At 37.1% G+C, this 26,752-nt stretch overlaps 3 protein-coding genes and 2 long non-coding RNA genes across 9 annotated transcripts; 3 read left to right on the top strand and 2 right to left on the bottom strand.

Annotated features, from left to right (window-relative positions):
- Nucleotides 1-111: 111 nt before the first annotated feature.
- Nucleotides 112-1,041, bottom strand: Sf3a2 (splicing factor 3a subunit 2). Its single transcript, XM_018007350.2, has one exon. It carries the CDS (start codon nt 942-944, stop codon nt 162-164), a length of 783 nt encoding a protein of 260 aa, XP_017862839.1. The 5' UTR covers nt 945-1,041; the 3' UTR covers nt 112-161.
- A 206-nt stretch (nt 1,042-1,247) lies between these two features.
- On the top strand, nt 1,248-10,251 carry LOC108613704 (uncharacterized). The gene is made up of 11 exons (XM_018007333.2): nt 1,248-1,932; nt 2,729-5,395; nt 5,471-6,672; nt 6,725-7,047; nt 7,113-7,294; nt 7,370-7,421; nt 7,517-7,704; nt 7,763-8,253; nt 8,324-8,480; nt 8,538-8,744; nt 8,809-10,251. The coding sequence occupies exons 1-11, from the start codon at nt 1,542-1,544 to the stop codon at nt 9,315-9,317; spliced, it is 6,369 nt and encodes a 2,122-aa protein (XP_017862822.1). The 5' UTR covers nt 1,248-1,541; the 3' UTR covers nt 9,318-10,251.
- On the bottom strand, nt 10,236-26,352 carry nebu (solute carrier family 2 member nebulosa). Of its 3 annotated transcripts, none has more exons than XM_018007344.2 (4): nt 25,954-26,352; nt 12,070-12,690; nt 11,699-11,950; nt 10,236-11,634 (listed from the first exon to the last, which is right to left on the bottom strand). In XM_018007344.2, exons 2-4 carry the CDS (start codon nt 12,664-12,666, stop codon nt 11,059-11,061), a joined length of 1,425 nt encoding a protein of 474 aa, XP_017862833.1. In that variant the 5' UTR covers nt 12,667-12,690; nt 25,954-26,352; the 3' UTR covers nt 10,236-11,058. The 3 variants fall into 3 exon arrangements, with proteins under 3 accessions (XP_017862833.1, XP_017862831.1, XP_017862832.1); XM_018007342.2 differs by lacking the exon at nt 25,954-26,352 and adding an exon at nt 16,057-16,771; XM_018007343.2 differs by lacking the exon at nt 25,954-26,352 and adding an exon at nt 16,114-16,771.
- LOC149269379 (uncharacterized) lies at nt 14,462-15,323 on the top strand. Its single transcript, XR_016269799.1, has 2 exons — nt 14,462-14,623; nt 14,682-15,323. It is a non-coding gene; the product is annotated as an uncharacterized LOC149269379 (long non-coding RNA).
- Nucleotides 17,905-26,341, top strand: LOC149269378 (uncharacterized). Of its 3 annotated transcripts, none has more exons than XR_016269796.1 (2): nt 17,905-18,243; nt 25,872-26,341. It is a non-coding gene; the product is annotated as an uncharacterized LOC149269378 (long non-coding RNA). The 3 variants fall into 3 exon arrangements; XR_016269797.1 differs by lacking the exon at nt 17,905-18,243 and adding an exon at nt 19,615-19,823; XR_016269798.1 differs by lacking the exon at nt 17,905-18,243 and adding an exon at nt 22,779-23,520.
- Nucleotides 26,353-26,752: the final 400 nt, after the last annotated feature.

The following is a 26,752-nucleotide window of genomic DNA, read 5'->3' as shown; positions in this document are numbered from 1 at the left end:
TAAAATGATTACTATAAATTTAATTGTTATATTTTAAACCTGTGCACAATTTTCCCAGCCACTATATATAGACTAATATTCGTACTCCCACTGAGGCGAAACACAAACAACTGTATAGACTTATTGCATTTTATTATGTTATACGAATAGAGTTGGTGCGATTACATGGGTGGTGGAGGCGGCACACCATTGAACATGGGATGCATTGCCGGACGCGGCGGACCCGGAATGGGGAAGCCAGCTGGTGGGCCCAAGGCGCGATGCAAATTCGGTGGCGGTGGTGGCAATATCTTTGGCTCGAATTTGAATGCGAACTGCAAAAAGAACTGTTTTGTATCACGATTCCAGTGCGTCCAGAACTTGCCCTCAGTTTTCTCCACCTCCCGCGACGGCACTTTAAAGCCGATTGTTTCATATGGCTCAGCAGCGAAGAGTAAATATTGCCATTTGCGGTCTGGCGGCTCAATCTTTTGCTCATAGGCGGACATAAAACGATGACGGGGCACAATACCATCGCTAATCTCTGGATAGTCAATCTGGAAAAGCAGCGACTGCTGACCATTCGTCGGCTCTCGTTGCTTGGTCACACGGTAGCCAGGACGGCCGATTTTCACAAACTTTTTGGGCTCGACGCGGGGTTTCTCTGGCGCCAGAAGCGAAGAGGGCGCATCTTTGGCTTCTTTGGCTGCACGCCGGGCCAAATTCTCCTGATGCTTTTTGCCCTGTGTGTGGGCCAAGTAGCTACCCTCATTGTTGTGCAGTGTTAAGCACAATTTGCACTCATATGAGCCGAGATGGTTTTTCATAAAATACGGATCCTTATTCAGATCGATGGTCTCGAGCGCTAGCTGACGGAGACGTTCCTTTCGCTCGCGGTTTGTCTCCGACCAGGAGGCGACGCCACCGCTACCGGTTTTACCACCGGCGCGATTTTGGAAATCCATGGTTTAATTCAACTTTTTACTTGCTACAAGAAAAAAAAACGCTGTATTTCTGCTACTTGACAGCAGGGTTGTCAGGCTATTTATTTGGCTTGATAAATGTTTAACCATAAAATCGATAGCTGTTCATAATATACCGATATTAAGAAACATGAGGATTAAGAATTCACAATTTAAATGAACTATTTATTTATTCCTAGAATATACTGTGGAAATCATCCTTTTTTATAGTATACAATAGTGTTTACTGAATGCTAAAAGTCCGGAACATCGATATATCGATCATTAAATGAGTTGTAAAAGGCTAGTATTTTTGTATTTTCCAAATTCAGGCACTCTGGTCAGCGCTAAGAGTTGCACATGTTCGTATTTCTTGCATATAAAAGTTGAAATATATTGAAAGGTTTGCCAATTATTGGCACCTAATATTTGAGAATAATAAATGTACATATTTTATACAAATGTAAAATATGTAAGTCGTATTTTCAAAGCTTGGCTGCATGAAAATATGAGCTGTGAAAAATAAATTGTGAATGTAAATCTTGTAATTTACGTCAGTTCGCTGCGTAATTTGACTGTAGACTCGGTTTTAAATAAAATATGGATGAAGCAAAGCAGCAATCATTCAAACCACCAACAACAATGCCAACTTCTGGGCAGGGCAAAGCCAAAAACAATAAAATGCCGATGCCTTCGTCTACGCCGTCGTCTGCACAGTCACTTGATACAGAAGGATCATTGCCTAGGCGAATCATCAATCAAATACCATTAGATTTTAAGAAACTAAAAGATGCAGGCTTGCATAGAAAACTGGCAGTGGCGTTAAGCACACAAAATGTGCTCGGAACAGAAAGTATTGCATCAGAAACAACAAAAGCGTCGCCATCAAACTCTGTAATTCTGTCCACAGCAGCGCCGACAAATGCGACAACGCCTGCAACACATACACAAACACGCATACAAGGAAAGCAACAATGCGAGGAACAGAATGGTATTAAAAATACTTTAACATTTAATATATCTTTTTCTTTTTTTTTTTCATAATTAAAATCAGAATACTTTAAAATTTTGATGGGTATTTTGTTAAGATGATTTCATTAGATATGTCATTATGTAGCTGTGTTAGCCATGCAATTCGTTTATTCGTCGGTGGCGCTGCTGCTTAAGTTCTTGGTATTTAATGTTGCGAACGAGCGTTCGGCCCTGGTTCGTGTCAAGAACCGAACAAAGTTTTTAATTTAAAGAAAGTAATTTTTATAAATTAAAAGAAAATGGGGCAATTTTTTTTTTTTTTTTTTTTTTTTTTTTTTTTTTTTTTTTTAAATTTATACTTACTTCAAATTATTTATAAAAAAAAATACATGCTAAAAATGAATTTCAATATTAGATTACTTTTATAGCGATCTAGTGAGTTATTAAAATTAATCTTGTACTAAAATGTAGGGTATTAATTTTTTTTTGAGCCCGAACATCTTTAGATTGATTGAAGTATTACATTCGACCCCAATGTTTGGACGCTTTCGATGGTGTAGCATGATAATGTACATGGTAGGATGTATGACTGTTTTAGGGTTAGACACGTGGACTAGGTTCAATTCACGTCACAGACAGTCTGTGCCAGTTTTTCAAATTTGCAATTGTTTTGATTTTTTATTTTTTCAATAGTATACAATTTTAAATAAACGTATGCAACAAATGTATAAATAAACTATGATTAGTTTGAAAGTAATTATTATGAACTAAGTTTGATTCTGTTAACATTTTACATTTGTACATTTTTTTTCTAGCTGCAAACCATATCGGGAATAATAAGCCGATGTCTAGCACTGAACAATCGTTATATATTAAAAGGCTAATAAAAAATAAAATTCTGAACAAATCTGCACATTTGGAGCCACAACAGCAACCAAAACGGGCGCCAGCAGCTACGGCAAAAACAGCATCGACAAGCTTGGGACCTACAAGCCATCGTTCTGGCCAGTCAAGTGGCTTCTCAGGGCCCATAGCCAAAGCCGACTTAGCGGTACGTTCCAAGCCGCCGTTGTTGCTCAATTTGGTGAATCAATTGCCCAGACAGCGTGCAAAGTGTGGAAGTATACAATCACCGCAAAAGAGGCAGTCAACGCCAGCACGAGCGTCAGATGTAGACATTTCAATAAATCGAGCATCTTCACCAGCTCGAACAGTATCGGCTGCACCAGCACCACAAACACCAGAAGCTGCACATCAGCCAAAATCTCCGCCGCCGCTGATTGTACTGGAGAACAAGGTGCTGGCCCCTGAAGAGAAAATTGATTTGAGGGCTTTGCGATTGCCAAATGGCCAATCCACGGCAGTTCCGACCACTTCACCATCCTCTGCAGCGGATTTGGAACATGCAGATAAGGAAAAAACAGCAGATAAGAAGCCCACTGCTCCGATCAAGAAGATCATACTGAATATGAATAAACGAAAATTGCCACGTGAGCAAATCGCTCAATTGGCCAAAGAAGTGCACAAGCAAGCAATGCAGCATGTCCAGCAGCAGAAGCCGCCCAGCAGAGACACTCAAGCTGTAGAATTAGTGGAAGCTTTAGGCTCAGTCGCCAGCAATATCAAAACCATACCTCCTATGAATGCGACTTGTGCATCTTCAAATGCTCCAGTCATTAAAACTTCCACGAGTACTGAACCATCTTCCTCATCTGCAATACCCTCACCGCTAACAAGTCCAATTATTGAAACGTTACCTAGTCCGAACCTTTCTTTATTATCATCAGCTCCGTTGATAACTTCAGTCACAAGTAAAAAACCTCCTTCGTCACTTATAATAGCTTCCTCGATAATAACACCTGGGAGCATTAAACTTGGTTCATCACCAGAAATCGCCGCGCCTTCTAAAATTCTAGTTACTAAAGCTTCTACAAATTTAGAATCTTCCGGCCCATCTTCAGTAATCTCGCGATCCTCAGTTACAGCAATACCGCGCACAGATACTGTTGGCGCATCTTTAATAAATCCAAGCATTGAAACTTGCTCGACAACAATAACAGTTTCCCCACCAAGCAAGGCCACCAAAGGAACAACAAATAAGACAACTATCGAGATTCGCTCACCATCATCATCATCTTCGTCGTCACCCCTGCCATCATCAGCGCCATCTTCTTTATCAGCGTCAGCAGAGGTTAAGAACGACCCAACAAACCATGATTTATCCGCCGTGGATTTCATAGCACAGCTGACTGCAACTGAGGATGGCGATTCAAATAACTATTTTGAGCTGTCCCCTGAGGAAATGAGTTTGAATGCAAAATTTGGCAATTCTCAGTCCTCAATTCCACCTCCACCTGCACAAACTACAAAGCCGAAGGATGATTTGGCCATAGGCAAGATATTACAACTGCAGGATATGGATTTTTTGCACGCCACATTAAATGTGAATGGCAAGGAACCCAATGTCTTATCTATTAGTCCAAATGCAACGATTGTGGAGAGCAGCGCATGTACAAAAGATACTGAAATTCCAGCCTTGGATAGCAATAACGAAGAACAGTCAGACAAGGTCAAGTTTAAACCTATGAAGATAACAGCGCTAAAAAATGTGTGTGGCAATCCAGAAAAGAACAATGCTTTATCGAAGTCCTCAACTGTAGTAGAAGCAGAGTCTTCTGTGGATGACACGCCCAAAGGGCAAATAATTTCAGTGCCTGAGACTAAAGTTCAATTACATGGAGTGGAAGAAAAAAAGCAGATTGCTAAGCCGATACCTTACAAACCCAAAAAGGGCAAAATCAATTTGGTACAACGTAACAAAAAACCAAATGTTTCTAAGCCGAATGAGAGTATAGGAAAAAATGTAGCTGAAGAACTGTTACGCACATCTGATATGGATATTTCATCTGATAGTATAGAGCTGAAGGATGTACAGTGTGTTCAGAATTTAATGAATGAATCCCTTGAAGGTGTGACGGACAGTAAAACACAATCACGGAATGATTTAAATCAAAACGTGTCCCATAAAAATCCCGCTGAAGTGAAAAATAAAATTGAACAATCAAAAGAAACTATAGATGAAAAAGAAATAGAAACATATAATGGACAGTCTATGGAAGACGTAAAGGATTCCATGAATGAAAATACATATGCAACAGAAACAGTCAGGAACAGCATAGAAAATTTAACCAGCACATCAGGTGATAAAAGTGTGATCTCAAATAAAATAGAACGTGTGATAACTAAAGATGATGAAGACGTAAATAATGTTGTTACTAATACGGTTCAAGTGAATCCCGTCAAAGAAAGAGACCTATCGCAGCTATATCATCCGCCTAAGATGTCAAAGCTTAAGTCTGGCATGTCAAACAAGAAGGATGACAATAATGGGACCGTTCATGAGGAAGCTAATTCGGCATTTACACCAACATCAGCTGTGTCACTTTTCGATGCTGTAAAGCAAAAACAGCCTCCGCCACAAGGTGAGCCTCAATTACCTTTTAGAAAAAGCACACAAAATAATAACAAATTAATGTCCATGGAAAATATGTTTGCAGAAGCATTGGGTATCAAAAATCTTGTGACCCACTTGGCAGCAGAGAAAGTGGTGCCGTGCAGCAACGAGGTCAAGCCGGAGTCGACAGCTAAGCTGCCTAGAAAGAAGCTAGTGAAAACGCGACCGGTGCTGACCGCCAAGAGACCTGCAAAAGCTGCCCAAGCAAAGGCAACCGCATCCGACAAAGCAGAATCTCTACATGCAATGAAAAGACCACTTCATGTGGAGAGCAATACAAATGGGGCCCATCGAACAAAAACATCCAGCACCAGCGATGACGATGGTGAATTTTTTCATGGTTTCGAAGAGAAATCGAGCAGTAAACGTGTCAAGCATTCCAAGGCTAGAGAAACGGACATAAGTGATGATGCCTCGCCGGACTATGATGAGACCGAAGAAGATCCCCACTCGGACATCGAATTGCTAACCAATAAACCAAAGACTGAAGCTGTTGTAAATAATAATGTGACCAATGAATCAATTGACCAGGAAGTAGAGGTAAAAACCATGAGTAAAGAAGTTGTCGTTCCAACTGAGCCAGTTGTAGGGGGGTCATTGAAGCGAAAAGCATCTAAGAGGAACGCTAGCGCGCAGGAGGCGGGATTAGAATCTGCGCCGAAACGTGCCCGTAGGACTATGAAAGTAAAAGACGCGAAAAGCGGCTCGAAGTCGGCAGTAAACGTCAAAAGTCCCGAGTCGAAGGATGTGAATCCTTCGACAGATGCTATGAAAATTGAAAATGTCATGGAAATAAATACGCCGGATGAAGTTGAACCATCTCCAGTAAAGAAAAGGCGAGGTCGGCCGCCAAAATCCGAAGCGTTAGATTCTTCTGTTAAGCTAATTACACCAAAAGCCAAAGTACAATCGAAAGATAAGAGCAGCAGCTTGTCTAAGGCTGCCGCATCCACTCCTAAGACGTTAATAACACCGACGCCAAAGCGCCGTGGTCGCAAACCCAAAGGAATGGAAGGCGTCAATGATGTCCCTGATTCCTGCAAGCAAATCAACGACTACTACAAGCGACTGTTACTCATACGCAAGCGATCGCAATTGGAGACCGATGAGGAGTTGCGAGAGGATGGCCGAGGTGAGGGCGATCTGCAATGTGGCTTGTGTCTCGTGCGCTGTAACAGTGACGCCTGGCAGTCGCATATCGCAGAGCACTACGGCGTTGGCTGGCCTATCGGGGAACCTGCTCCGGTATGTACCTTTGAGCCAGTGTATATTGATAACTATAATACATCTATTACAGTTGCTCACTCGCAATAACGTGGTGAAAATGATTAAAACTTATATGAATGGGGGTACCAGGCAACTGAGTTGTCGTTTATGTAAAAGTGAACTGATTTCCGCTATGGGATTGTTAATACACTTGGAAGGTTGTGGTACCAAGCAGCGCATAGTGTGCGAGCACTGCAACGGTAGTTATACCAAGCTATCCTTTGCGACGCACAGTCGCTCCTGCTTTAAGCGTGTGTCAGTGCAAAGTGAAAAGGAGCCGGCAGCTGAGGCAGCGCCAGATGTAGATACAGTTTACAGTAATACAGGTCGCACCAAGCGCAAGTCCACCTTGAAGTATGTTAAATATCATATTAAGAATGCTTAGAAGATATATTTAAATGATTCATTTTTAAATTTAGAGCTGAAACAAAATTGGAGAAGATTGCAAGTCAAACAGAAAATAGCAAGGACACCGATGGCGACGCATCCGACTATGAAATTACCGCGGATAAAGAATCATCTGATGATGAAGACGATGAGTCGGAAGTCTCGAGTATAAGTGATGAGCCTGTTAAAATACCGCCCAAACGAGAAAATGCATGTAAGTTGCATCATTCAATTTGATTGAAGTTTTTCTATTTTCTATTTTCTATTCAATACGTATTTGAAATTATAGTGTGTAATCGTATTAATATTAGAAAAGCGATGAAGGAGCGCAGCAATTATTTGTAAGTATTAAAGAGTGTAATGAGCTTCATATTATATTACTTATTCTTATATTATATATTCATCATTTTAATAATAAAATATTTCTATCCATTAGTATCAAAAAGAATTATGCCAAAGACACTTTGTATCCGCATTTACTGCCCCGATATGAAAAGCTTTTGCCTGCCGATGCTGAAGAACTGTTGCCATCTATGGAGTCCACTTCCATGCGTTACGCCTATGGCGAAGAGCATGAGAACGCCTGGATGCATTTGACGCCGGAGGAGGGCTTTCAAAAAGAGGGTACTTTAAATCTCGATATGCCTATATTTTTATTTACTCACTTTGATTTTTCTTCCAGATGAGTCTGTCTGCTATCTTGGCACACCTATTAAGGAGCTTGCATGGGTGCCTTTACCATCGACTGTAAAGACACAATATTTGTTATGCTCTCAACGCAATAAGGTGCTCGGCTATTCCCGTCAATTTAAGGACAACCCGGAAAAAGCATTACTGTTCCTGGTCGAATGCAAGATGTCGCCAGGTTGTGAGGACAACGTCTTTCCATTGCAGATTCGAGTGCATTATAGTATATGTGTGCCAGAAGGACCGGTGCATAGCATAGCATTTATGCCTAGCGGCGGCTACGATGAATCTATAAACCGATTGGGTTTACTTGCCGTGGGCAGTTTATCGGGTACAGTTATTTATGCGCTGCCATTATGCCTTAAGAACGAGAGCGACCATACGAATAAACAGCGTGATGTTATTGTTTTGCAACCAGTGCTTACACTTAGCTTGGATATAGATAATCCTGTGCAGGATGCGTGCACTAAAATATGTTGGTCTGAAGTAAGAGAATGATTACTCAGTTTTAAGCTAAATACAATTCTATAATCTTATTATTTTACACTTATTCAAGAGTTCTGGTCACAGTTTGATAGTGAGTGGCTACGTCAGTGGAAATGTGGCATTTTATGACATTTCGGACGACCAAGGACTGAATTACATGGAACGTAATAATCAACGTTACTGTGTACCTGCTCATTTCTTTTATTTTGGCGAAAGAAATATATATCGTAATTAATATAATTCTCTTACAGTATATCTTTATCTAATCTATAATATTTTTCAAGATCTGGAACTGCACTATGACACGAATGGAGTCCGTTGGTTGGTTATTGGTACCACGGTGCGTAAGCTTTGGGTCTATGACGTAGCAAACTTATCGCAACCGATGCCAATTATTGGTGACACCGTATGTAATTTGTATTTGGGATGCCTTGCCTGGTCTCCTTTGTGGGAGTCCGTGGTTATTGGATGCACCGAAGTTTATAAAGCTCGTAAGTCTATCTTAAATTCATAACGTACATATTCAGAACTACATATTTTGTACTTGATTTGTAGAGTTTCCGCGCTTGCTAACGCTAAATCCATCGGGCATGAATTTCAGCCATGCGACGTTTGATATAACGCTGAGTAGTGCCCGTTCAGTGCATTTCAATTGGGAGCATTTGACATTAGTTGCTGTGACGGATAACGGAGATGTGGACTTCTTGTTTTGCGATCAATTAAATTTGCTACAAAGACGATCGAGGGACTGTCGTGTCGCATCGACAATGGATGTGCGTTGCTTGAACGGCAGTGCGGAATCGAATTTGGTTACCCCAGAAGAATTTAAGCAAGACTACGGGTTGATCCTCAAGCCACTTACAAGAATAGCTCAGAAGAAGAAGAAGTCAACTTATTTAAACATAAAGAGACTACCAAATTTAGATCTGGTATCCCTTATGCGTCTCAATTGTGTACGATGGAACTGGAATGTTGAAGCACGTAATTGGGTAGCCGTTGGTGCTGAGCATGGTTTACTTCGTATAATCAATTTTGATGCGGATAAAAAATTTAAATATTTTTGATATACCCACTATTGAGATTTTAGTTGTAATAAATAATTATGTTAATATTATAAAAGTAACGGTTTATGAAGTTCTGACGCTTTAAAAATATTTTTGGATTAACTTGTAATAATTTATTGATAGCTGTTAAAACAATAGGCAATGAATTGTATATAATCATATATATATTTGATATCCTGTAATTGCATTACTAAAAGTATGTAATATATTAATATAATGAAATATATTTATTACATTTCTAAATACAAATTCAAATATAAAATATAAATGTTGAAATTCATTCAGACGTGTATATATATAAATTTTTATTGGCTGCAATAAGGGGAAAACTCAGTCATTATATTAATATTGAATGAAGAGCGGGAGATACGAGGATCAATATATATATTACTTTTGAGTTTTGTAGCATTAGCTTTGTTAAATCAAACATATTTAAACAACAAATCAGTGTATCATTGAAAACTATAAATTGGTAAATGACAAGCTCTGGATATTTCAAAATTCGATAAATAAATAAATTCTGTATTTTAATCCTGAAAAGAAGACGTCAATAGGGCTTTTGAAATGGAGATAAATAGTGAACAAAACAATTATGCTGATCAACGCACGTTGGATGAGTATCATCGACGATTAACACATTTACTGGAGCGTATGGAGAGACTGGAAGCATCATTGGAATCGATTCCATTGGTCAATCGTGCAAACAACATGTTTACTGAAGAGGAGGATTTGCTTGAGGAGGAGGAGGATACTCACGATGAGCAGCTGTCCAAAGAAGACAAGGATGTTGAGGCTGATATAAACGAAATCATCGAGAAAGAACAAGAGAACAAATGCCAGGAAACAGAGAATTCTATGAAGAATTAATTTTTCTAAGCTGCATGGGATATCTGATATATGGTATTAAAAACGACAAAATTGTATTTACAACATACATATATATATATTTTTCATATATTTCTCTACATTTGATCGGCATTATATATGATACTTGGTTATTAATTGTACATCAATATTTTGCAAAACGAATGCGGATGCATTAACAATGATATAACGCTTTTTCTGTTGAGCTTGTTGATAGGTAGCGATCGCGAGTGAATAATTTTATTTTGTAATGCTTGCGATTCGAAATGTCTGATATCAAATAATGTTAAAAATAATATATATAAAATGTTAGAAAATCGTTTAGTAAATAAATATGTTGGCAAAATGCTTGGCTTAAAACTAAACAGGCTAAAAATGCTTATGAAAAAAATAAACTGAATGTTTCGAATAACACACGGAACAGTTTTCGATATATCTAAACAAACGCATACCAAGCCAGGCTACACAATCATTGTATGAGTTATTTTCATTGTGTAATACCTTGTGCTTTCGCCTATTAATTATAGTTACTGTTGATATCTATTGTCTTTTCTATGGACCACTCGAAGGTAGCAGTTAACATAAATTGCGATAGATGCGATAGTATGGCCTGAGGCTGAGCCTGGAGTGGTTGAATTCAAGAGAGCCCTAATATATCTGCCTATTATGCACTTGACCTTCAGTCTTCATTCTTAGTACTCTTCCTTCGTTACGGTCTTTCTGTCTTTATATCGTTTAGCTGTGCCAATGTAACTGATTTTACACATTAAATTTTTAACAAATTCATCAATTGCAAAACGGAACTTGACTTTTCACTTAACATACAGTTACACTTAAATAAAATAAAAAAATCGTTAAATTTAACAGTGAAGTTGGTTTACTTGGGTTCACCATTCGCTGGCTGCATTGTGGATGCATTTCGTTTGCCACCCAATTCCATTTGAATCTCGTTCAGACTCTTGCCCTTCGTCTCGGGCACAGCTAAGAAGACGAAGACTACGCCAACAAGAGTAACGCCAGCGAACAACCAGAACGTGCCGCCACTGCCCAGCGATTCATTAAGATTCTTAAACGTTTTCGTCACTATGAAGGCGAGCACCCAGTTGATGGTGCCCGCAATAGAGCCGGCAAAGCCCTTGATGTCGGTGGCAAAGAGCTCGCCCATCATCAGCCATGGCACCGGGCCATAGCCAATCGAGAACATGATCATGAAAATGCACAAACTTGCCACCGGCAGCCAGCCCAAATTTTCCACACTGTCCGCATTCCGATCTTTCATAAAGAAGTACACGCCAATTGCGGTGGTTGACAGCGCCATGACAGCTCCCGAGGCGAGCAACAGAATGCGGCGTCCCAACTTATCCACCACCATTGTGGATACAAAGGTGGCGACGACCTGCATCACACCAATCAGAATCGTAGACATGCTGGAGCTTATTCCAGTATTGGCATCCTGTTCGAAAAAAATACATATTAGATATCTAGCATATATTAGATCTGTACAGCCTAAGCCTTACCTCAAAGATGGCTTCCGAGTAGAAAATGACAGCGTTAATACCGCTCAGCTGCTGGAAGAACATCAGGCCCAAGCTAATGCACAATGCCTTGATGGTAACGGGACGGGCCAAGGCTGCCAAAACATTCACTTTGTTCTTACGGATCTCTTGATCGGTTTGATGCAGTTCCTCCAATTCTGGTCTATAATCGTATTCCGTACCACGCAGCCATTGAATAGATTTCACGGCGGACTCTGAGCGATTCTTTGAAACCTGATACAGAGCGAGGTATATACATACATTAATATTGAAAGGTATTGAATATGATAAAGTATTTCTGATAAAAATTTAAAAGTACCCTGGAAATATATATGTGTCTATCTCAAACTTACCAAATATGTGGGAGATTCCGGCATGAAGAAGAATATGACGCCAAAGATAATGGGTAAAATGCCACACACAATGCTCATCCAGAAGACCTTGAGACCCGCACCAATTCCATACACGAACAATATACCAATGGTGATCATCAGTTGAAAGAAGCTGCCAAGTGTGCCGCGAATATCCTTTTGGGCAATTTCACCAGTGTACATGGGCGCAGTTACGCAGAAGGCACCGCCAGCAATACCCAGAATGAAGCGTGCAATGTACATCATGATCACGTTCTGTGCCCAGATCAGCAGGGCCCAGCCCAATACGAAGGGTGCGACCAGTAGCAGCATGGTCCATTTGCGTCCAATGAAATTGATGAGAAAGCCAATCGGAATGCACACACAGGCAGCACCCAGGGTCATAAACGAACTGACCCAGGAGTACTGCTCGCTGCTCACATGAAAGCCATACGCATTGCCTTCATTAACGATATCCGTCTCCGCCGGTGAAGTCCAGCCGAGCAGGGTACCGGCTGCAAAAGCACCGCCAGCTGCTGCCAAAGCAGCAACATATTGCGGAAAAGTGTTCGACCGATTCTCGGTGGACGTGTGTACCATGTTGCCAAGTAGATTTTCCTGATCCTGCAAATCAGTAGAAAACAAGTAGCGTGTTTAGTATTCGACCACTTAACGGTTCGGCCAACTGAGCAGAACTGCAATCGAAGCCCATTATCACATAGGTCTAATCTCACCGACAGCAAGTAAGCCGCAATAATGCCCACCTCCTGCGATTACGGAATTTATTGCGGCATGTGCCAAAGAGGAATGCCCCAAAGTCCCAAGTTTTATTGGTTTGCCAAACAAAAAAGTTGATTGGGAAAGAGAAATTTCTCATGGGTAAGTATCAAATGCTTATTGATAAGGTGCTTAATAAGGTGCCTAATGGCCCAACTAAGAATTCATAGCTCTTGATAGGTTTATTTACGCTTGCACTGATAAGCCCAAGTGTTAACTTCCTGCATTATAATAAAACTATTCAACAATAATTGCAATAACAAGATATTTATTCATTAATGTTTGGCGATATGCATCACTGATAAGTTTTATAGCCATTTGAGAGTCAAGAAACTGGGATGGAATGCTGAAGATTAGATATACGTCAAACAACTTAATTAGAGCCATTTCATTCGTCCCAATCAACGATATTAATGGAAAATGTAAGCACATATGAATATGTGATAAGATTTAAGTAGATTATTATAAGAGTAGCTAAGCAACTTTTTTCAATTGGAACGGATATGATAATATAGAAAACGTGATGTTGCTGTTATTATTATTGTTCTTATATTATATTTTGTCAGCTCACATCAAAATTAACACTTTATGCTGTCAAACACAACTTTAAAATGAAATAATTTGCAACTTGTAATGGACTTAATAATGTAAATCATTGTAAATTTAATTATTAATAATTAACTTAAAATATTATTTTATTGCATAGGTGCATTTGGCATTGTCTGCAGCTTAGTGAAGCGGCGCCAATTATAAGTTTGTTGCCTTGGCCATGGCGCGCTGCGTGGCCATAAACCATATTCTCCGATGCATATGTCTACATATGAATGTAGGTAATGTTATCGAGTGCCGAATGAATATGGCCAGTACCTATATATACATATACATATGTACCAATAACACATATGAGGAATTTTGTAACATTTCTGCTAATTAATAAACGTTAATTCTGCCAAATTTATTGTTCATAAAATTGCTGTGAATATATATAAATATTTATTGTAATTATGCGCAATATATTTTTGGCTTGAAACTTATGCTTAATATAATTAGCTAAGTAAATTAACGTCTAGATTAATTTTAGAACAGAATATTTAAGTAATGAAACTAATGGATTGTCTAAAGAGTATCAGCAAAATATATATCGTAAAAGCTTTTCTATTTACGCACTCATTACAGATTTTGCCCAGATATTAAATGCATTTATATAGCTAAGTGCTTTTTAAATTTCTTTCCCCTGCTGACTTTTCTTTTTGCCATTTAGTTTATCTCATTTTACGCCCACTCGCAGAATGCGCGGCAATCACTGTTGCTCACACATACATGCTCTTATATATCCAATCAAAGCCCACATTGGTGCAGGTTTATGTCTACAAATGCATTTCCGCACATGGAGAATGCTGGCCGAGAGTAGCGTTACCCAACCGGTAACCGAGAAGAGGCGCGCCCACGCCACCTCCTGCTTGTGGCTGGGACACACCTCCGGCTGGGCAGTAAGTCTGCACTGAAATCGATATTTGCGACGCCGTTGGCGTTGTTTATGTGGTCACTGCGACTGGTTGTGGTGCTGCTGCCAATGCCAATATGCGCAACTATATATAGATTTACGTTGGCAGTCAACCGAGCCAATAACTTGTGGGGCGCCCACGCATTAACGACGGTCGCTTGACGCTTTAAGTTGGTCAGGATAATAGCTAAGCGAACGCCAAATGTCATTGTCATCGTTGGCCAGGCCAAGTTCATTTCAATGTCAGGCAATACGCATTTGTGTGGGCCACATTCAGTAAGAAATAACTGAAATTGCATTTTAAAGCCCAGAATTTACATTAACATACTTCCAGTCCGACTGTCAAAGCAATAAACAGGTTTCCTTTAACCATTTCAAATGTATAAAAATATTCAGATTAATTCACGCAGCTTCTGATATGCAGGTATGCGAATAAACCCCATAATAAAAATTAAATTTTATTTGTCAAGACTACTCATATTAAGTTTATATTTACTTAATGCATAAAATAAATTCCTTCCTTATTTTCTGGATATTTTTAAATGCTGGAGAATGAAATACTATGTATTCAAATATGATGTATTCAAATATGATGATATACAGGGCGAGGTTTTTCTTTCTTTTTGACAACGCAAGGAAACTCTCTTTGTTTACAGCTTAAATAGCTTTACAGGTCAATCACATTGAATAAGTAATATATAATAATTATTGATATTTTACGAATCAAATATTTTTGGTAATTTGGTTTCATTTGCTGTCAATTTTTATGACGTACCTTGTTAGGCTTATCAGTTAATTGGATAATAGGTTAATAAATATTTCATAACATTCCATTTCTATACAATGTTGTATACCATGCTGGCCAAGGTCGTCGAATGAAAACAAAGCAACTCATTAACAACCAAATCACTTTTCTGTTAACCAATTTTGCCAAAAAAAAAAAAAAAAAAAAAAAAAAAAAAAAAAAGAAAACAAACCAAACATGATAAGAGGCTTCTGTGTATTTGTGGGGCGTACAAAGCAAAGCCAATCTGTATCTCTGAATAATACATATAATGCGTAATTTTTAATAACAATAATAAACATAATATACACTAACGAAATACATATATTAAAAACATAAAAAATTAAAATTGATATTTAATTTCAGACCCGTTCCAGAGTATGCTTTGAATGAATTCACAAATTTCACGGTCACAAACCGTAAGCCGGTTTACGATTTCAGGGAATTAAAGCATAACATTTTTTAATTCTGGTTCTGAAATGTTGAAAGTCGTATATATTGCGTGTATATGAAAATCTGATATATCAAAAAAAAAAAAAAGAAGCGCATTCTTCTCAAACACAACTTTAATTTGTTGAACTACTTTCGTAGATAAGAGACTAATGTTTTGTCTCTTTATCATATCTTATTTTGGGCCTGGTGACTAAGAAAATGCTCTAAATTTCGACTGCTATCCGTTCAAGTTCTTTTCAGATACTTTGTACTAAACAGACATTAAAGATTGTTTGCTCTTGACAAACAAAGCGAGAGTCGCTTTACACACAGCTAATAGGGCGCGCAATGGTACTTTAATTTTTTTCCGTACCTCTGTCAAGGTCATACGTAGTAGATACATAGATACACAGCCTAGAGTTACTTAAATTATAGGGGTTTTTAGTACCAGCACCAGTTAGAAAAATTTGAATAAAATTTTAATTGGGCCTACTTGAGGTCTGGCATTGGCATTGGCACTGTCATTGACTGGGGTCTTGATGATTTTTACCGCTTGCCGGGAACCATATTTGGCACCGTTCTCAGTGGCCTCCAGCAGGTGGGAGCTCTCCTCGCTGTTGACACCGGGCTTTTTGTTGGGCTCATCGCCGCTTGAGTTACTGGAGGAAACGGTTGACATGTTGCTCTAATTCGTAGCTCTTGTATAATTAATATTTTTCGTGTATATTTCCACTAATTGTTTAAACAAATGCAGCGCTCGATTTCGTTTCTGATGTGTATTGTGTCACTTGTGGATATGTTTAGTATTCAACGCGTTATTTTCAATTGCTTAAGTTGTGAAGTTCATTTTATGTTTAATTTTGTATTTATTTTTAGATTTTGTGTGTTTTTCGCGCTTAGCTGTTCATTTTTCACTGCTCGACTGTTGAATAATACGTGCGCGTTTCAATGTCCTTTGGCAGTTTGTCCTTTTACACAACTGGCCCACCCACGTAGCCACAATGAATACTTTTAAGCGCATGCGCAATGCATAGCGAACATGTTGCTGTTCACAGACTGCACTTCAGGCGAGCCAAGATAAACAATCAGCTTCAGCTGAGCCGCGTTTTTTGAATATCAACAGACAGTTCGTTAGGCCGCTTGTCTCTGGAGCGTAAATGTATCTGTATCTCTTAACTGCACGCAGCGACTGCTTGAGCGCAAGTGACGCGCCAAAATATAAAATAAAACCAGCCACGCCGGGCTCTGTACTGGATGTGGAATCTCTCTCTCTTTCCCTCTGTCTCTCTCGAGCACTCTCAGTCTTCGACTCTCTCTCTTGTATGCTCTCAATGCTCTCCCAGTCCGCCACGGGGTGGCCATCGTCGCGACGCTTCGAGGCTGAGGCTATTGACTTGCAGCAGCAACAAAAACTGGAAATTGAGTGCGTTGTTTCCTTTTTGCTTTTTATTCTACTTCAGACTGCCGCCTTCAGCTTTCGCTTCGCCGGCAACAACAACAATAATGGAAAAGTGCATTCTGTAGTCTACGCAAATGCATTCAGTTCAGATTTCTGTCACAGCTGCGTTAAAAGGCAAACGATCCTCTGCATCGTGCAGATTGTGACCTTAATTGGGTTACACTGGGTTACAGCTCATTGGCTACTCTATATAAATATGTATCCTTTATAGTACTGTTAAGTAAAATCAAGTGTACAATTGATCCCATACATAAATCAATTACAAAACTTTACAAAACATTTCCTGCTCAATCTAGACGATGATCGTTTAAAATATGGGAATTGACATTAAGGAATGGCTTAGTTTTTATATCATTATTGAATGAATCAATAAATAATATTATGTGCGTAAATATATATATTTTTTTAAAATATTATATATACCTATATTATTATTTTAATATAAAAAGTATTTTAAATATACAAATGCCTAAATAAATTATAAATATTTATTATTATATAATTATCATATGGATTTATATATTTCTAAATCAATAAAAATACTATATATTTATAATAAAATCAAATAGAAAACATAAAAATATACTATAACAAATTTCAGTACATTTAAAATAGCATTGGGAATATTGTATGGTTAATAAACTGTTTTCAGATTATAGTATAGATGAAAATCTTAATAATATAAGGAAATATTGTTTACAATTAATAAATTTTATCTGAGCCTTGTATTATCATATAATTAACAAATTCAGGCCAATCTGTTTACATATTTTAGTAAACACGAAATTGTCGCACGACAAAGGCGAAATTTACATTTTCCAATTCTCCAAATAACTTATAGATATACAATATATGTACAAATATGTATGTATATGAGGTATTCACAATTTATATATAGATGCACACAGTGTAAATAAGCCAGCCCGCAGTTGCATTTCCATATGCACACACGCGCACTCACACAGCTCCAGGTGCCTGTTCACATTGTTTACATACGATTCGAAAATGCATACGAGAATTTTCTTATATAGTATATTATACTCTTCGATAAAGGCGCTCATTCTTGTTTGGTTTCAGTCTTCGAGTAATGCGTCGCTCTTTACGCATCAGCGCATTCACTCAATGGATCACGCTTGTCTTTCTGACACTTGAGAAAGGCAGACACTGTAGATCCCCAATGAATATGCGGTAATGAATCAATGTGCGTCTACATATGTACGTGTGAGTAAACATGAGTGTTTTTCTTTTCGTAAATTCGAATAGAAATTACATTTGCCTCGTATCGTCAAGAACTTTAAGTACTTTACTTTTGATACCGAACTATGATATCCTATAAATATGTTCAAACGCGAACTCTTCATATATATATTATTAGTACAAAAATATAATAAGCTCAGTGTTATCCCAAAATAAACATCTACAAAATATTTCAACCCTTAGCTGCTCCCAGCAAAACTCCAGAATATGATAGCAATCTAAATTTATTCTTAAGAAGTGTTTGAAATGCAAAGAAGTGCAAGTGTAGCATGCGTGCATTTGCATGACAATGGAATTATTAAGATTATATTAGATATATTTTTCAGTTCAAGTGTCTTAAAGATGCAACCATTTTGATTACAAAAATAAAAAAATCTCTCATTATGTACTCTCCTTATCATTTATATTTCTGTTCTCTTTCAAATACATATACCCGCATTACTAAAAATTCCAGAGTATCGCCACAAATGAATAAACATGACAGTGCTGAAAACGAGTGCTGCTGACGATATGAGTTAGGCAACGAGCACATCGTATACGCAAGTCACATATGTAGAATAAAACAACAACCTGAAACAACAGAGTCTACTATCGTTTATATGATTAACATAAGAAAGGATATCCGGCATACGAATTAGTTTAGAACGGAGTGAATATTGTTGAGCTTTTGATTTACTCTCTTTAAAAAGAGTGTACCCTACGTCACGTGCAACAACATCTGGGGTGACATTGTTTAGCTGCGTTGCAAGTTGGGACTGAAATACAACCAAACATTTGGCACGCTTCAAGCTCGGACCAGGCGCACAGAGCGCCTAAAAGCATGCTCACATGTAGCTCTTGGTATTGCTGCTCAGTGTGTATCTGCTGCTGTGGCCGAACCTTCGGGCCATGGCCAGAGCAGCACGCAATGCCAAACTGTGTGTGTATACTAATTACGGAGCTCAGGCGACCTACACGCAGAGCATGGTCAAAACTCTATAGACCCGCCCATCTAACCAAGTTGCCCTCAGCACTCGAGTGTTACGTAAAAGCTCATTAAGGCAACAAAATTGCCTCATACTGAACTGTGACTACGTCAATGCCGGCGACGTCATGCAACTGTATATACTACAGTTATATTTACATATTTATACGTCTGTTGAGTTAGATGTGCGTGTGACGTCACGAGAGCCAAGCCCCAAAACATTTGGCCAATCAGCAAACGCAAGCGTGCCCCTCTACTCACACACACATAATCGTGCATGCTCACACATATAAGGGTGCATTTATACATTACACACATACAGAGTGATTCATACATTTCAACATCTGTGCTAAAATTTCAGTGCAGCTTTTTTAGTTGCTGTCGGCCCACGCAAATCACGCGATTTCAGTCAGTTCAAGTGCAGTTGTCTGAATTTCGCTGAACTAACACAATATAGTTTTATTCACTATGACCTACATTTGAACTTGTGTAGAGACACGCGTCACAATTCGATATATTTTCGTTTTATTTTTTAAATTAAAAAATCGATAAGTCGCCCTCAGCTAGGCTGTATATTAAGGTATTTACGCCTCCGCACGTGCAGCGGCTGATGTGTCGTTACTTATAAAATGAAATTAATTTTGATATGATAGTAAAGACAACTACACCACAATCAAAATTAACCAATAATTATATATATGAGAAATTTGCATTTATTTTATCGCAAGAATCTATCGTATCAGAATTAACATAAACATATTTGTTAGCTCAGAAGATAAAATAAAATTGCATTAGCTTGTACTGTATCTAATGTAGGCAAAAATTCGCTTTTGAATTGTAACGGCTAAAGCTGAAATCACGCGCAGCACAAAAGCTCCTCGCGAAAGCTTTACAAACAGTTTGAAAGCATTACTTGCCAACGCTGTATGCAGTGCAACTCAAACTGTGGATCAAAACCAATTCAGATCTAGCTGTAATCATTTATTTATTTAATTTTTTTTAGATTATTTAGTAGCTGAAAACAGCAGATACAAAAATGTCAGATGATAATAATGGTGATGTTTACAGATCCAGCCAAGCGAATACCTTTAATCAACTTTTACAGAGTAAATGACAAATGATAACGCTTTACAAATCAGAAAAAAGAACCGACAGTAATTACCTGTAACACCTTGATCATATCATAGACCAATATGTCCATAAAATGTCTAGGCTTGTTGATTTTTCTCATGATTAAATATTTGTAGGCAATGGAAACGAAATCAAGAGCAGGCAATAAGACAAATTTCGTAATCTTTTCAATGCTTATCAGCTTAACCAAAACATGTCACAGTGCAGCCAAATACTAGCAATATTTAACAGCTCTCTAAAATATATTTATATATATATTTATGTACGTATTTATATGTACACATGTATGCATACATAGTATTTACGTATGTGAACATGAGCTATGAGATATTGCACTAATCATTGATGGCTTATCGCCAGTTCCCATACCATATCGCATTATGACATTTGGTGTTATATGAGCCGCTAAATCGCTTTATGGCCCTATCGATATCAGTTACTCAGATATGGTGCGCCTATTTTCGGTTATTTATATACATATACATGTATGTAAATGCGTACAGTGAATTATTTATGGAGTACATTGTTGATGCCACTCGGGATAGACAGCTCATATAGTGAGTGGTAAATACTCGTCCATTGACTAAAAACACGACGAAAAATACACGCCCACATATAGTAGACGCACACGCGTACGTTAACAAGTAATTTCCTTATTAGATGCACAAAAAATTGAGAATTAATATATGTGTGTACATACATAGTTTGGAGGATAAACGCGCCATACATAAGTCTACCTAGTTCGGCATTTATTAGTGCCAATTGAGCACGCTTGTGTTCTATTCAAAGTAATCTTTATGGCACTTGTGCTGAGATATATAAAAGAACAACTAGAGACGGTAGGGTCCCTAGATACTAGAAACAAATACAACCGGGGGGAAACAATTTTTAAATTTACTTTGTGAGTTTGTATATCTATGTGTATTTATATCATTGTAAATCAGAGTTTATGACTACAGGGTATTTGAGAGCTTACTTTGTATTACCTATTTATTAAATATATATATATATATATATATATATATATATATATATATATATATATATATATATATATATATATATATATTTATATATATATATATATATATATATATATATTTGTTATATTTATTCAAAATGTTTATTATTTCATTAACCGTATCAGCACTTTATAAATAAAAAAGCTTGTGGTTTTCCATAACATAGGGCAGCATAATCTTGTATTTGTTCTTGAAATAATCATTGGCTATTCTCGACATTAGTCAACCATGACCTCAAGCAAGTTGTTTTGTAAGGCACAATTGCTCAAGTTGAAGTTCATAGACCGAGCTTGTATTTGCGTAAAGAGGATTGCAAAAAACATGAGACACACTTACGTTTCTATTCATTTCTTTTTATGTTTAATCTCACATACATACTGAGCAATTTAATATATATTGTAGTGACTGCACTTGAGCCAATTTGCTGGATTTTACGATTTGTTTTGGCAGAGGTGTGTCCGACTCCAGATGCGCCTGTGCATCGCTATCACACGTAACGACATTGTCCACATGTTGACAACAATAATAGCTGACAAGGACAAACGACTACTGACAACTGACAACGGAGAACGACAAAAGTTCAAGCGGGTTATCAATGGTCTGCGGAGAGGCCCGTCTCCGGGATCTCAATTGAATTTAATACTTGCTTGATTTCATTTACATTTTTTGCCTATTTTTCCTTGACTCGCTAAAAGCGCTTTGCCCCTCTTTCTTGAAAATGTTTTAAGGTCTAGCGTTCAAAGTACGTTTGAGTGCATTATGATAAGCCTTTCCCAGCAGTAGTTAAATCTGTTGATAACAAGCCTAGACGATTTCTATAATAATGCATATACGTATACTATAAAACAAGATTAAAGCCGTGTGCCATTAATATTTGATAGATAAGTCGATTTGAAATGGAAACTATTATATTAAACGATTCAAACACATGCACATCAATTTTAAAGAGATAGGAAAACTCGGAACTAAACCTCCACTTGAAGGTCGTGTTCCCGTTCTAAAAATTTTGCTCTCAAGTTCGACACTCAAGCCCAAGTTGTTGAAATGAATTACAATTAATAAAGAATCTTCTGATAAGGCCTGATCATTCTTCATCAATATACAGTTAGCCATTCAATATACAGCTGATATCATATCATATGAGAATCGTAACCTCTTTATAATCACATTGTATTTTCCAATGTAATTGAAACGTCTATGGCACATATATATTAACTATTAACTGCCTTATCAACTTGTCATTACTAATGTGGGTTTCATATAGCATTCTACTGTTATCTAAGTACAACTAATAAATAAATTATTATCAATAAATCTGAAAAAAGTGGGTATATAAAAGGATTACAAATACTACAAGTATATATAAAAAAGGATTATAAATTCAACTATACATTACCTCATATAATTAGAAAGTTTCGAATCTATTAAATTTTTAATTTATACTCTAGAGGTTAAGGCTTCTTAAAAAAAAATTAATTATGATGCTGACATTTGATTTGTACGATTTTATTATACTTTAAAATATATGAAATTCTTTAAACCCGTTTCAAGCCGGACTTAGTTATTGTTATGTGTAACATTTGAAATCGGTTAAAATATATTTTATATATTATTTATACGATAATATATACTAATAGCACCCAGCTGTTAATTCTATTGCGTGCTTCGGAGCTGCAGCAAGTCATGTGACGTCCATAATTATATTCTCCACACATACGGATATGAGTACAATTTTTGGTTGCTGCTTACATTAGCTGAATCAAACAGTTTCTTATCAGACCAGTTCGAGCAACAGATAGCTGAAATTTCACCGTGATTTTCGGTCTTTTTGAATAAGAACCTGAATCGTACAGCAACAGTGCCGGAACGAGTAAATATAATAATCGTATTTCAATGTATTACAAACAAAATAAACTCGAATAACGAACATTTAAAATAAGAACGCAAAACCAGATTTTTCACATATGTCATGAGACATTGACATTTTTAAAGCTTTCTCGGAAACTTAAACAGATGTAAAAATAAACTTAATTGAATTTCGTTGTGTGTGTTTTTGCCTTTATTAATTTAGTTGGTTTGGTTTAATAATAAAAAATAAACACGAAAATAAATTTTAGAGTTTATGTAAGACGCTAAAACCAAAAACAAAAAAACACTTTTCTTTGCTCTATTTGTTAAGTGAAATAAAAATAAAAGTTAATTTTCTAGTAAATTGTGCAAAGTGCAGTATTAGTTTAAGTTAGAACAAAGGCCTAAAATCCATGACTGAATAAGACTTTAAGTTTTCCGCTGACAAATGTTGCTAAAAGAATCATACTTGCTTACTAATACATCAACAAAGTAAAGCAACAACAACGCAGACCCGTGAATTTCTTCCAACGACATTAACATCCGAGTTGATTTTTGTTTACAACTTTATTTCACGTTGCATATTGTTTCATATTAAACTGTGATAACAAATACATTGGCGATGCTAATTAATAAATAAATATGAAAACTGTTAAGTTTTGAAATTCTTATTCGAAAACCAAATAAACAATTTGAGCTATTTCCTATTTGTGCAGCTGTTGACATATTTTTTCTCTTTGGCTAATATATCTTTTCTTTACATTCTCTATTTTAATTTCAATGTTATCCATAGGCAATGCGTGGGTGTTGCTGTCTACTTTTTTAATATTTTTGTTTGTCTATGTGTCTCTATTTTTGAATGTACGTCTCAAAGCAGATCTTGCGTAAAGAATGCGTTTGATCTGTCTGTTATTCTTTTCCTATCGGTTCAACAGTCTGAGGAATCACATTTCTATAAATATCTATATACATATGTATCTACATATTTGTGAACTTGATTTTGTAGATGAGCAATGTTGCCAAAACTTTTCCAGGTGCTGTTGCACTCAGGGTACATATCTTAGTTCCATTGATTTAAAGTCAATCAAACCTGAACTTATTGTCAGGTGGGGTGAGTCAACATGGCTAATGGCAAATAACTGTAACTGTATCTGTATCTGAGCTGGTGCAAGTGCACAAAATTGTTTACTAATTGCCTGTGAAAATTACCTCACGTCATTTGGATACTGTTGAACTGCGACAGCCACGCCCCATCACTCACATTCACCTGCCATTTGCATAGTGTGCACGTGAGTTGCTTTTTCAGATTTCCCACCCGCTGATAATTGTCGCAATTTGTTATTTTTCACAAAACGCAAATTTATTATTATATTTATATAAAACAAAAGCCGAGTTCATTAAAATGCATTCGGATTTCCTATATGGAAGTTCTCTTATAATATGCTCATCATTAATTACAGTTATTTATCTAATTTACACGGCGTTATAATTATTATCTATTGAGTTGTTTTTCCATTCCATGCAAATCATGAGGCGCAATATATTATTGCCATTTAACTCACTTTAAACACGCTGTCGAATCCATTGGATTTCCATTTACCCAATTCGATCTGTGAATGACGTTGGGATCAGGTAGAACTGCACGTACATGGAACAAAGATTCTGTTCCATTCATTGCAAACACCTGCTTATCAATATACCTTACTTTAATACAAAATCTTGATTAAAACATTACGAAAATTTATAAGCCTTATCAAGCGAAAACAGTAAAATAAAATCCAAAACAAAAAATTTTATAGCATGTACCAAAACCAAAAGTACGTGATTCTGTATCAGTTCAGGAAAGTTGAATTTTTTTCAATTCAAATACCATATAAAATTGCTGTTGTTTAAAGTGTTGGCTATACATATATATTACATGTATATATATAAGTATATATGTATCACAAAGCTGGGGATTTTTTTGGTTTCGGAAAGAACATTCTACCTAATTGCATACTGGAATTCCAGTCGGCAGATTCGATTAGTATTTGCGTATCTTATTTATCTGTTTTTGAAAGATGGGAAAAATGCGCAGTAAATATTTTTTTAAAGGGAAAAAACTCAAGTTACAGAGAAAAGTTTTATTTAGTTTGAGATGTGATTTAGTTTGATTTATAATATGTCGGATGATATTTATTTGTATGTCTTGTTAACTCATGTAGTTATGAATTAATTTGTCTTTTCCATAAGATTACCAACGGGCACGTTCCAATGTCTCGCCAAAATTTCAGCTGAGTTCAGCGATGTTTTCAACTTGGACCTTAATGTAACACGCTACCGCTTTATATTGTTCAGTTCCAGAATGCATGTAGCGCTCTATGATTAATAATTGTTGTTGGTATATTTGGTTATCAGAAAATTTTGAGTTGGCTATCTCATCTAATATAATTACATGTCTTTTTGAATTGAGTGAGCGGAAATAAATAATTTTTATTTTTTAAGTGTTCGTATGTGAAGCTTAAACGAATTATATTTAAAGGGATAATATCGATTTAAAGTAATTTCAATTTGCTTTAGTTAATATGCACGAAGCTAATCTTCATTTTTTTATTATTCGCTATCATTGCTTTTATCTTTACTTGCAGTCATGGCACAATTGTCCCATCTATTGTCCGGCATTCGTTAGTCACAGCTTGTCAAACTGTACACATGCCGGCGAAAACTTACCGAAAGAAGAAAACAAAAACAAACACGAGCTCCCGCTGATGGTCGTCAGCAGCTTCCAGCAGAAACTTTGAACTTGACTCGTCCTTCCTGGAGGCTGGGTATGTAGTCCAGCACGCGGTGAAAAGAAAGTGCACGTAATTTTATTAAAATATACGAAAAGGCACACAGCGCAGCGCAGACAAATTTACAGTTTGCTTTTTGTATTTTCTCTTATTTTTTAAAAACAGTTCACTGTCGATTGGAGGAGTACACAAGCAAGCAGTGACACACACACAGAGTTACGATGTAGTGGACATGGACATGGATAACGAAGTCTGTTCTGGCTGCTGGTCTTTCAGCGCGTCGCCCGTTTAGTAACCGCGCGCGACGAATTCGCTAAAACAACTGATATCGTTGATATGGCGGGCGTCCGTTGTTGGGTAAGTGGCTCAACAGAATTTTACGGTGAGGCGACAGCGCACAGTGTTACGAACTATGCAAGTTGGCAGTCAAAAAGTAAGAAAATAAAAAATGGAAATAAATAAAAACTAACAAAACAAAAATGTATTACAAAATTTTAACATTATATATATAGTATATAAACATTTAATTTAGATTCTTTTTTTTTTTTTTTTATAAAAAGCGAACCACTGCTCTCGACAGCGACACACTCAAAGACAGAGCCGTGATGCTGCCTGCGTCAAAGCGGGAAAATTACGTTTGATTTTGTTAAACTTTGTTGTTATTTAATCTCATTGCTGGGTTTTAACTAATCGAATAATAAAATGTAGATTGAAAAGAGCGTATGACGTCAAATGTG

Source organism: Drosophila arizonae, chromosome 4 (assembly GCF_054131065.1).
Source record: "Drosophila arizonae isolate 15081-1271.41 chromosome 4, UAZ_ARI_1.0, whole genome shotgun sequence".
NCBI lineage: Eukaryota > Metazoa > Arthropoda > Insecta > Diptera > Drosophilidae > Drosophila > Drosophila arizonae.
The sequence above is the reverse complement of the archived record's forward strand: the minus strand, read 5'-3'. Positions and strand labels throughout refer to the sequence as shown.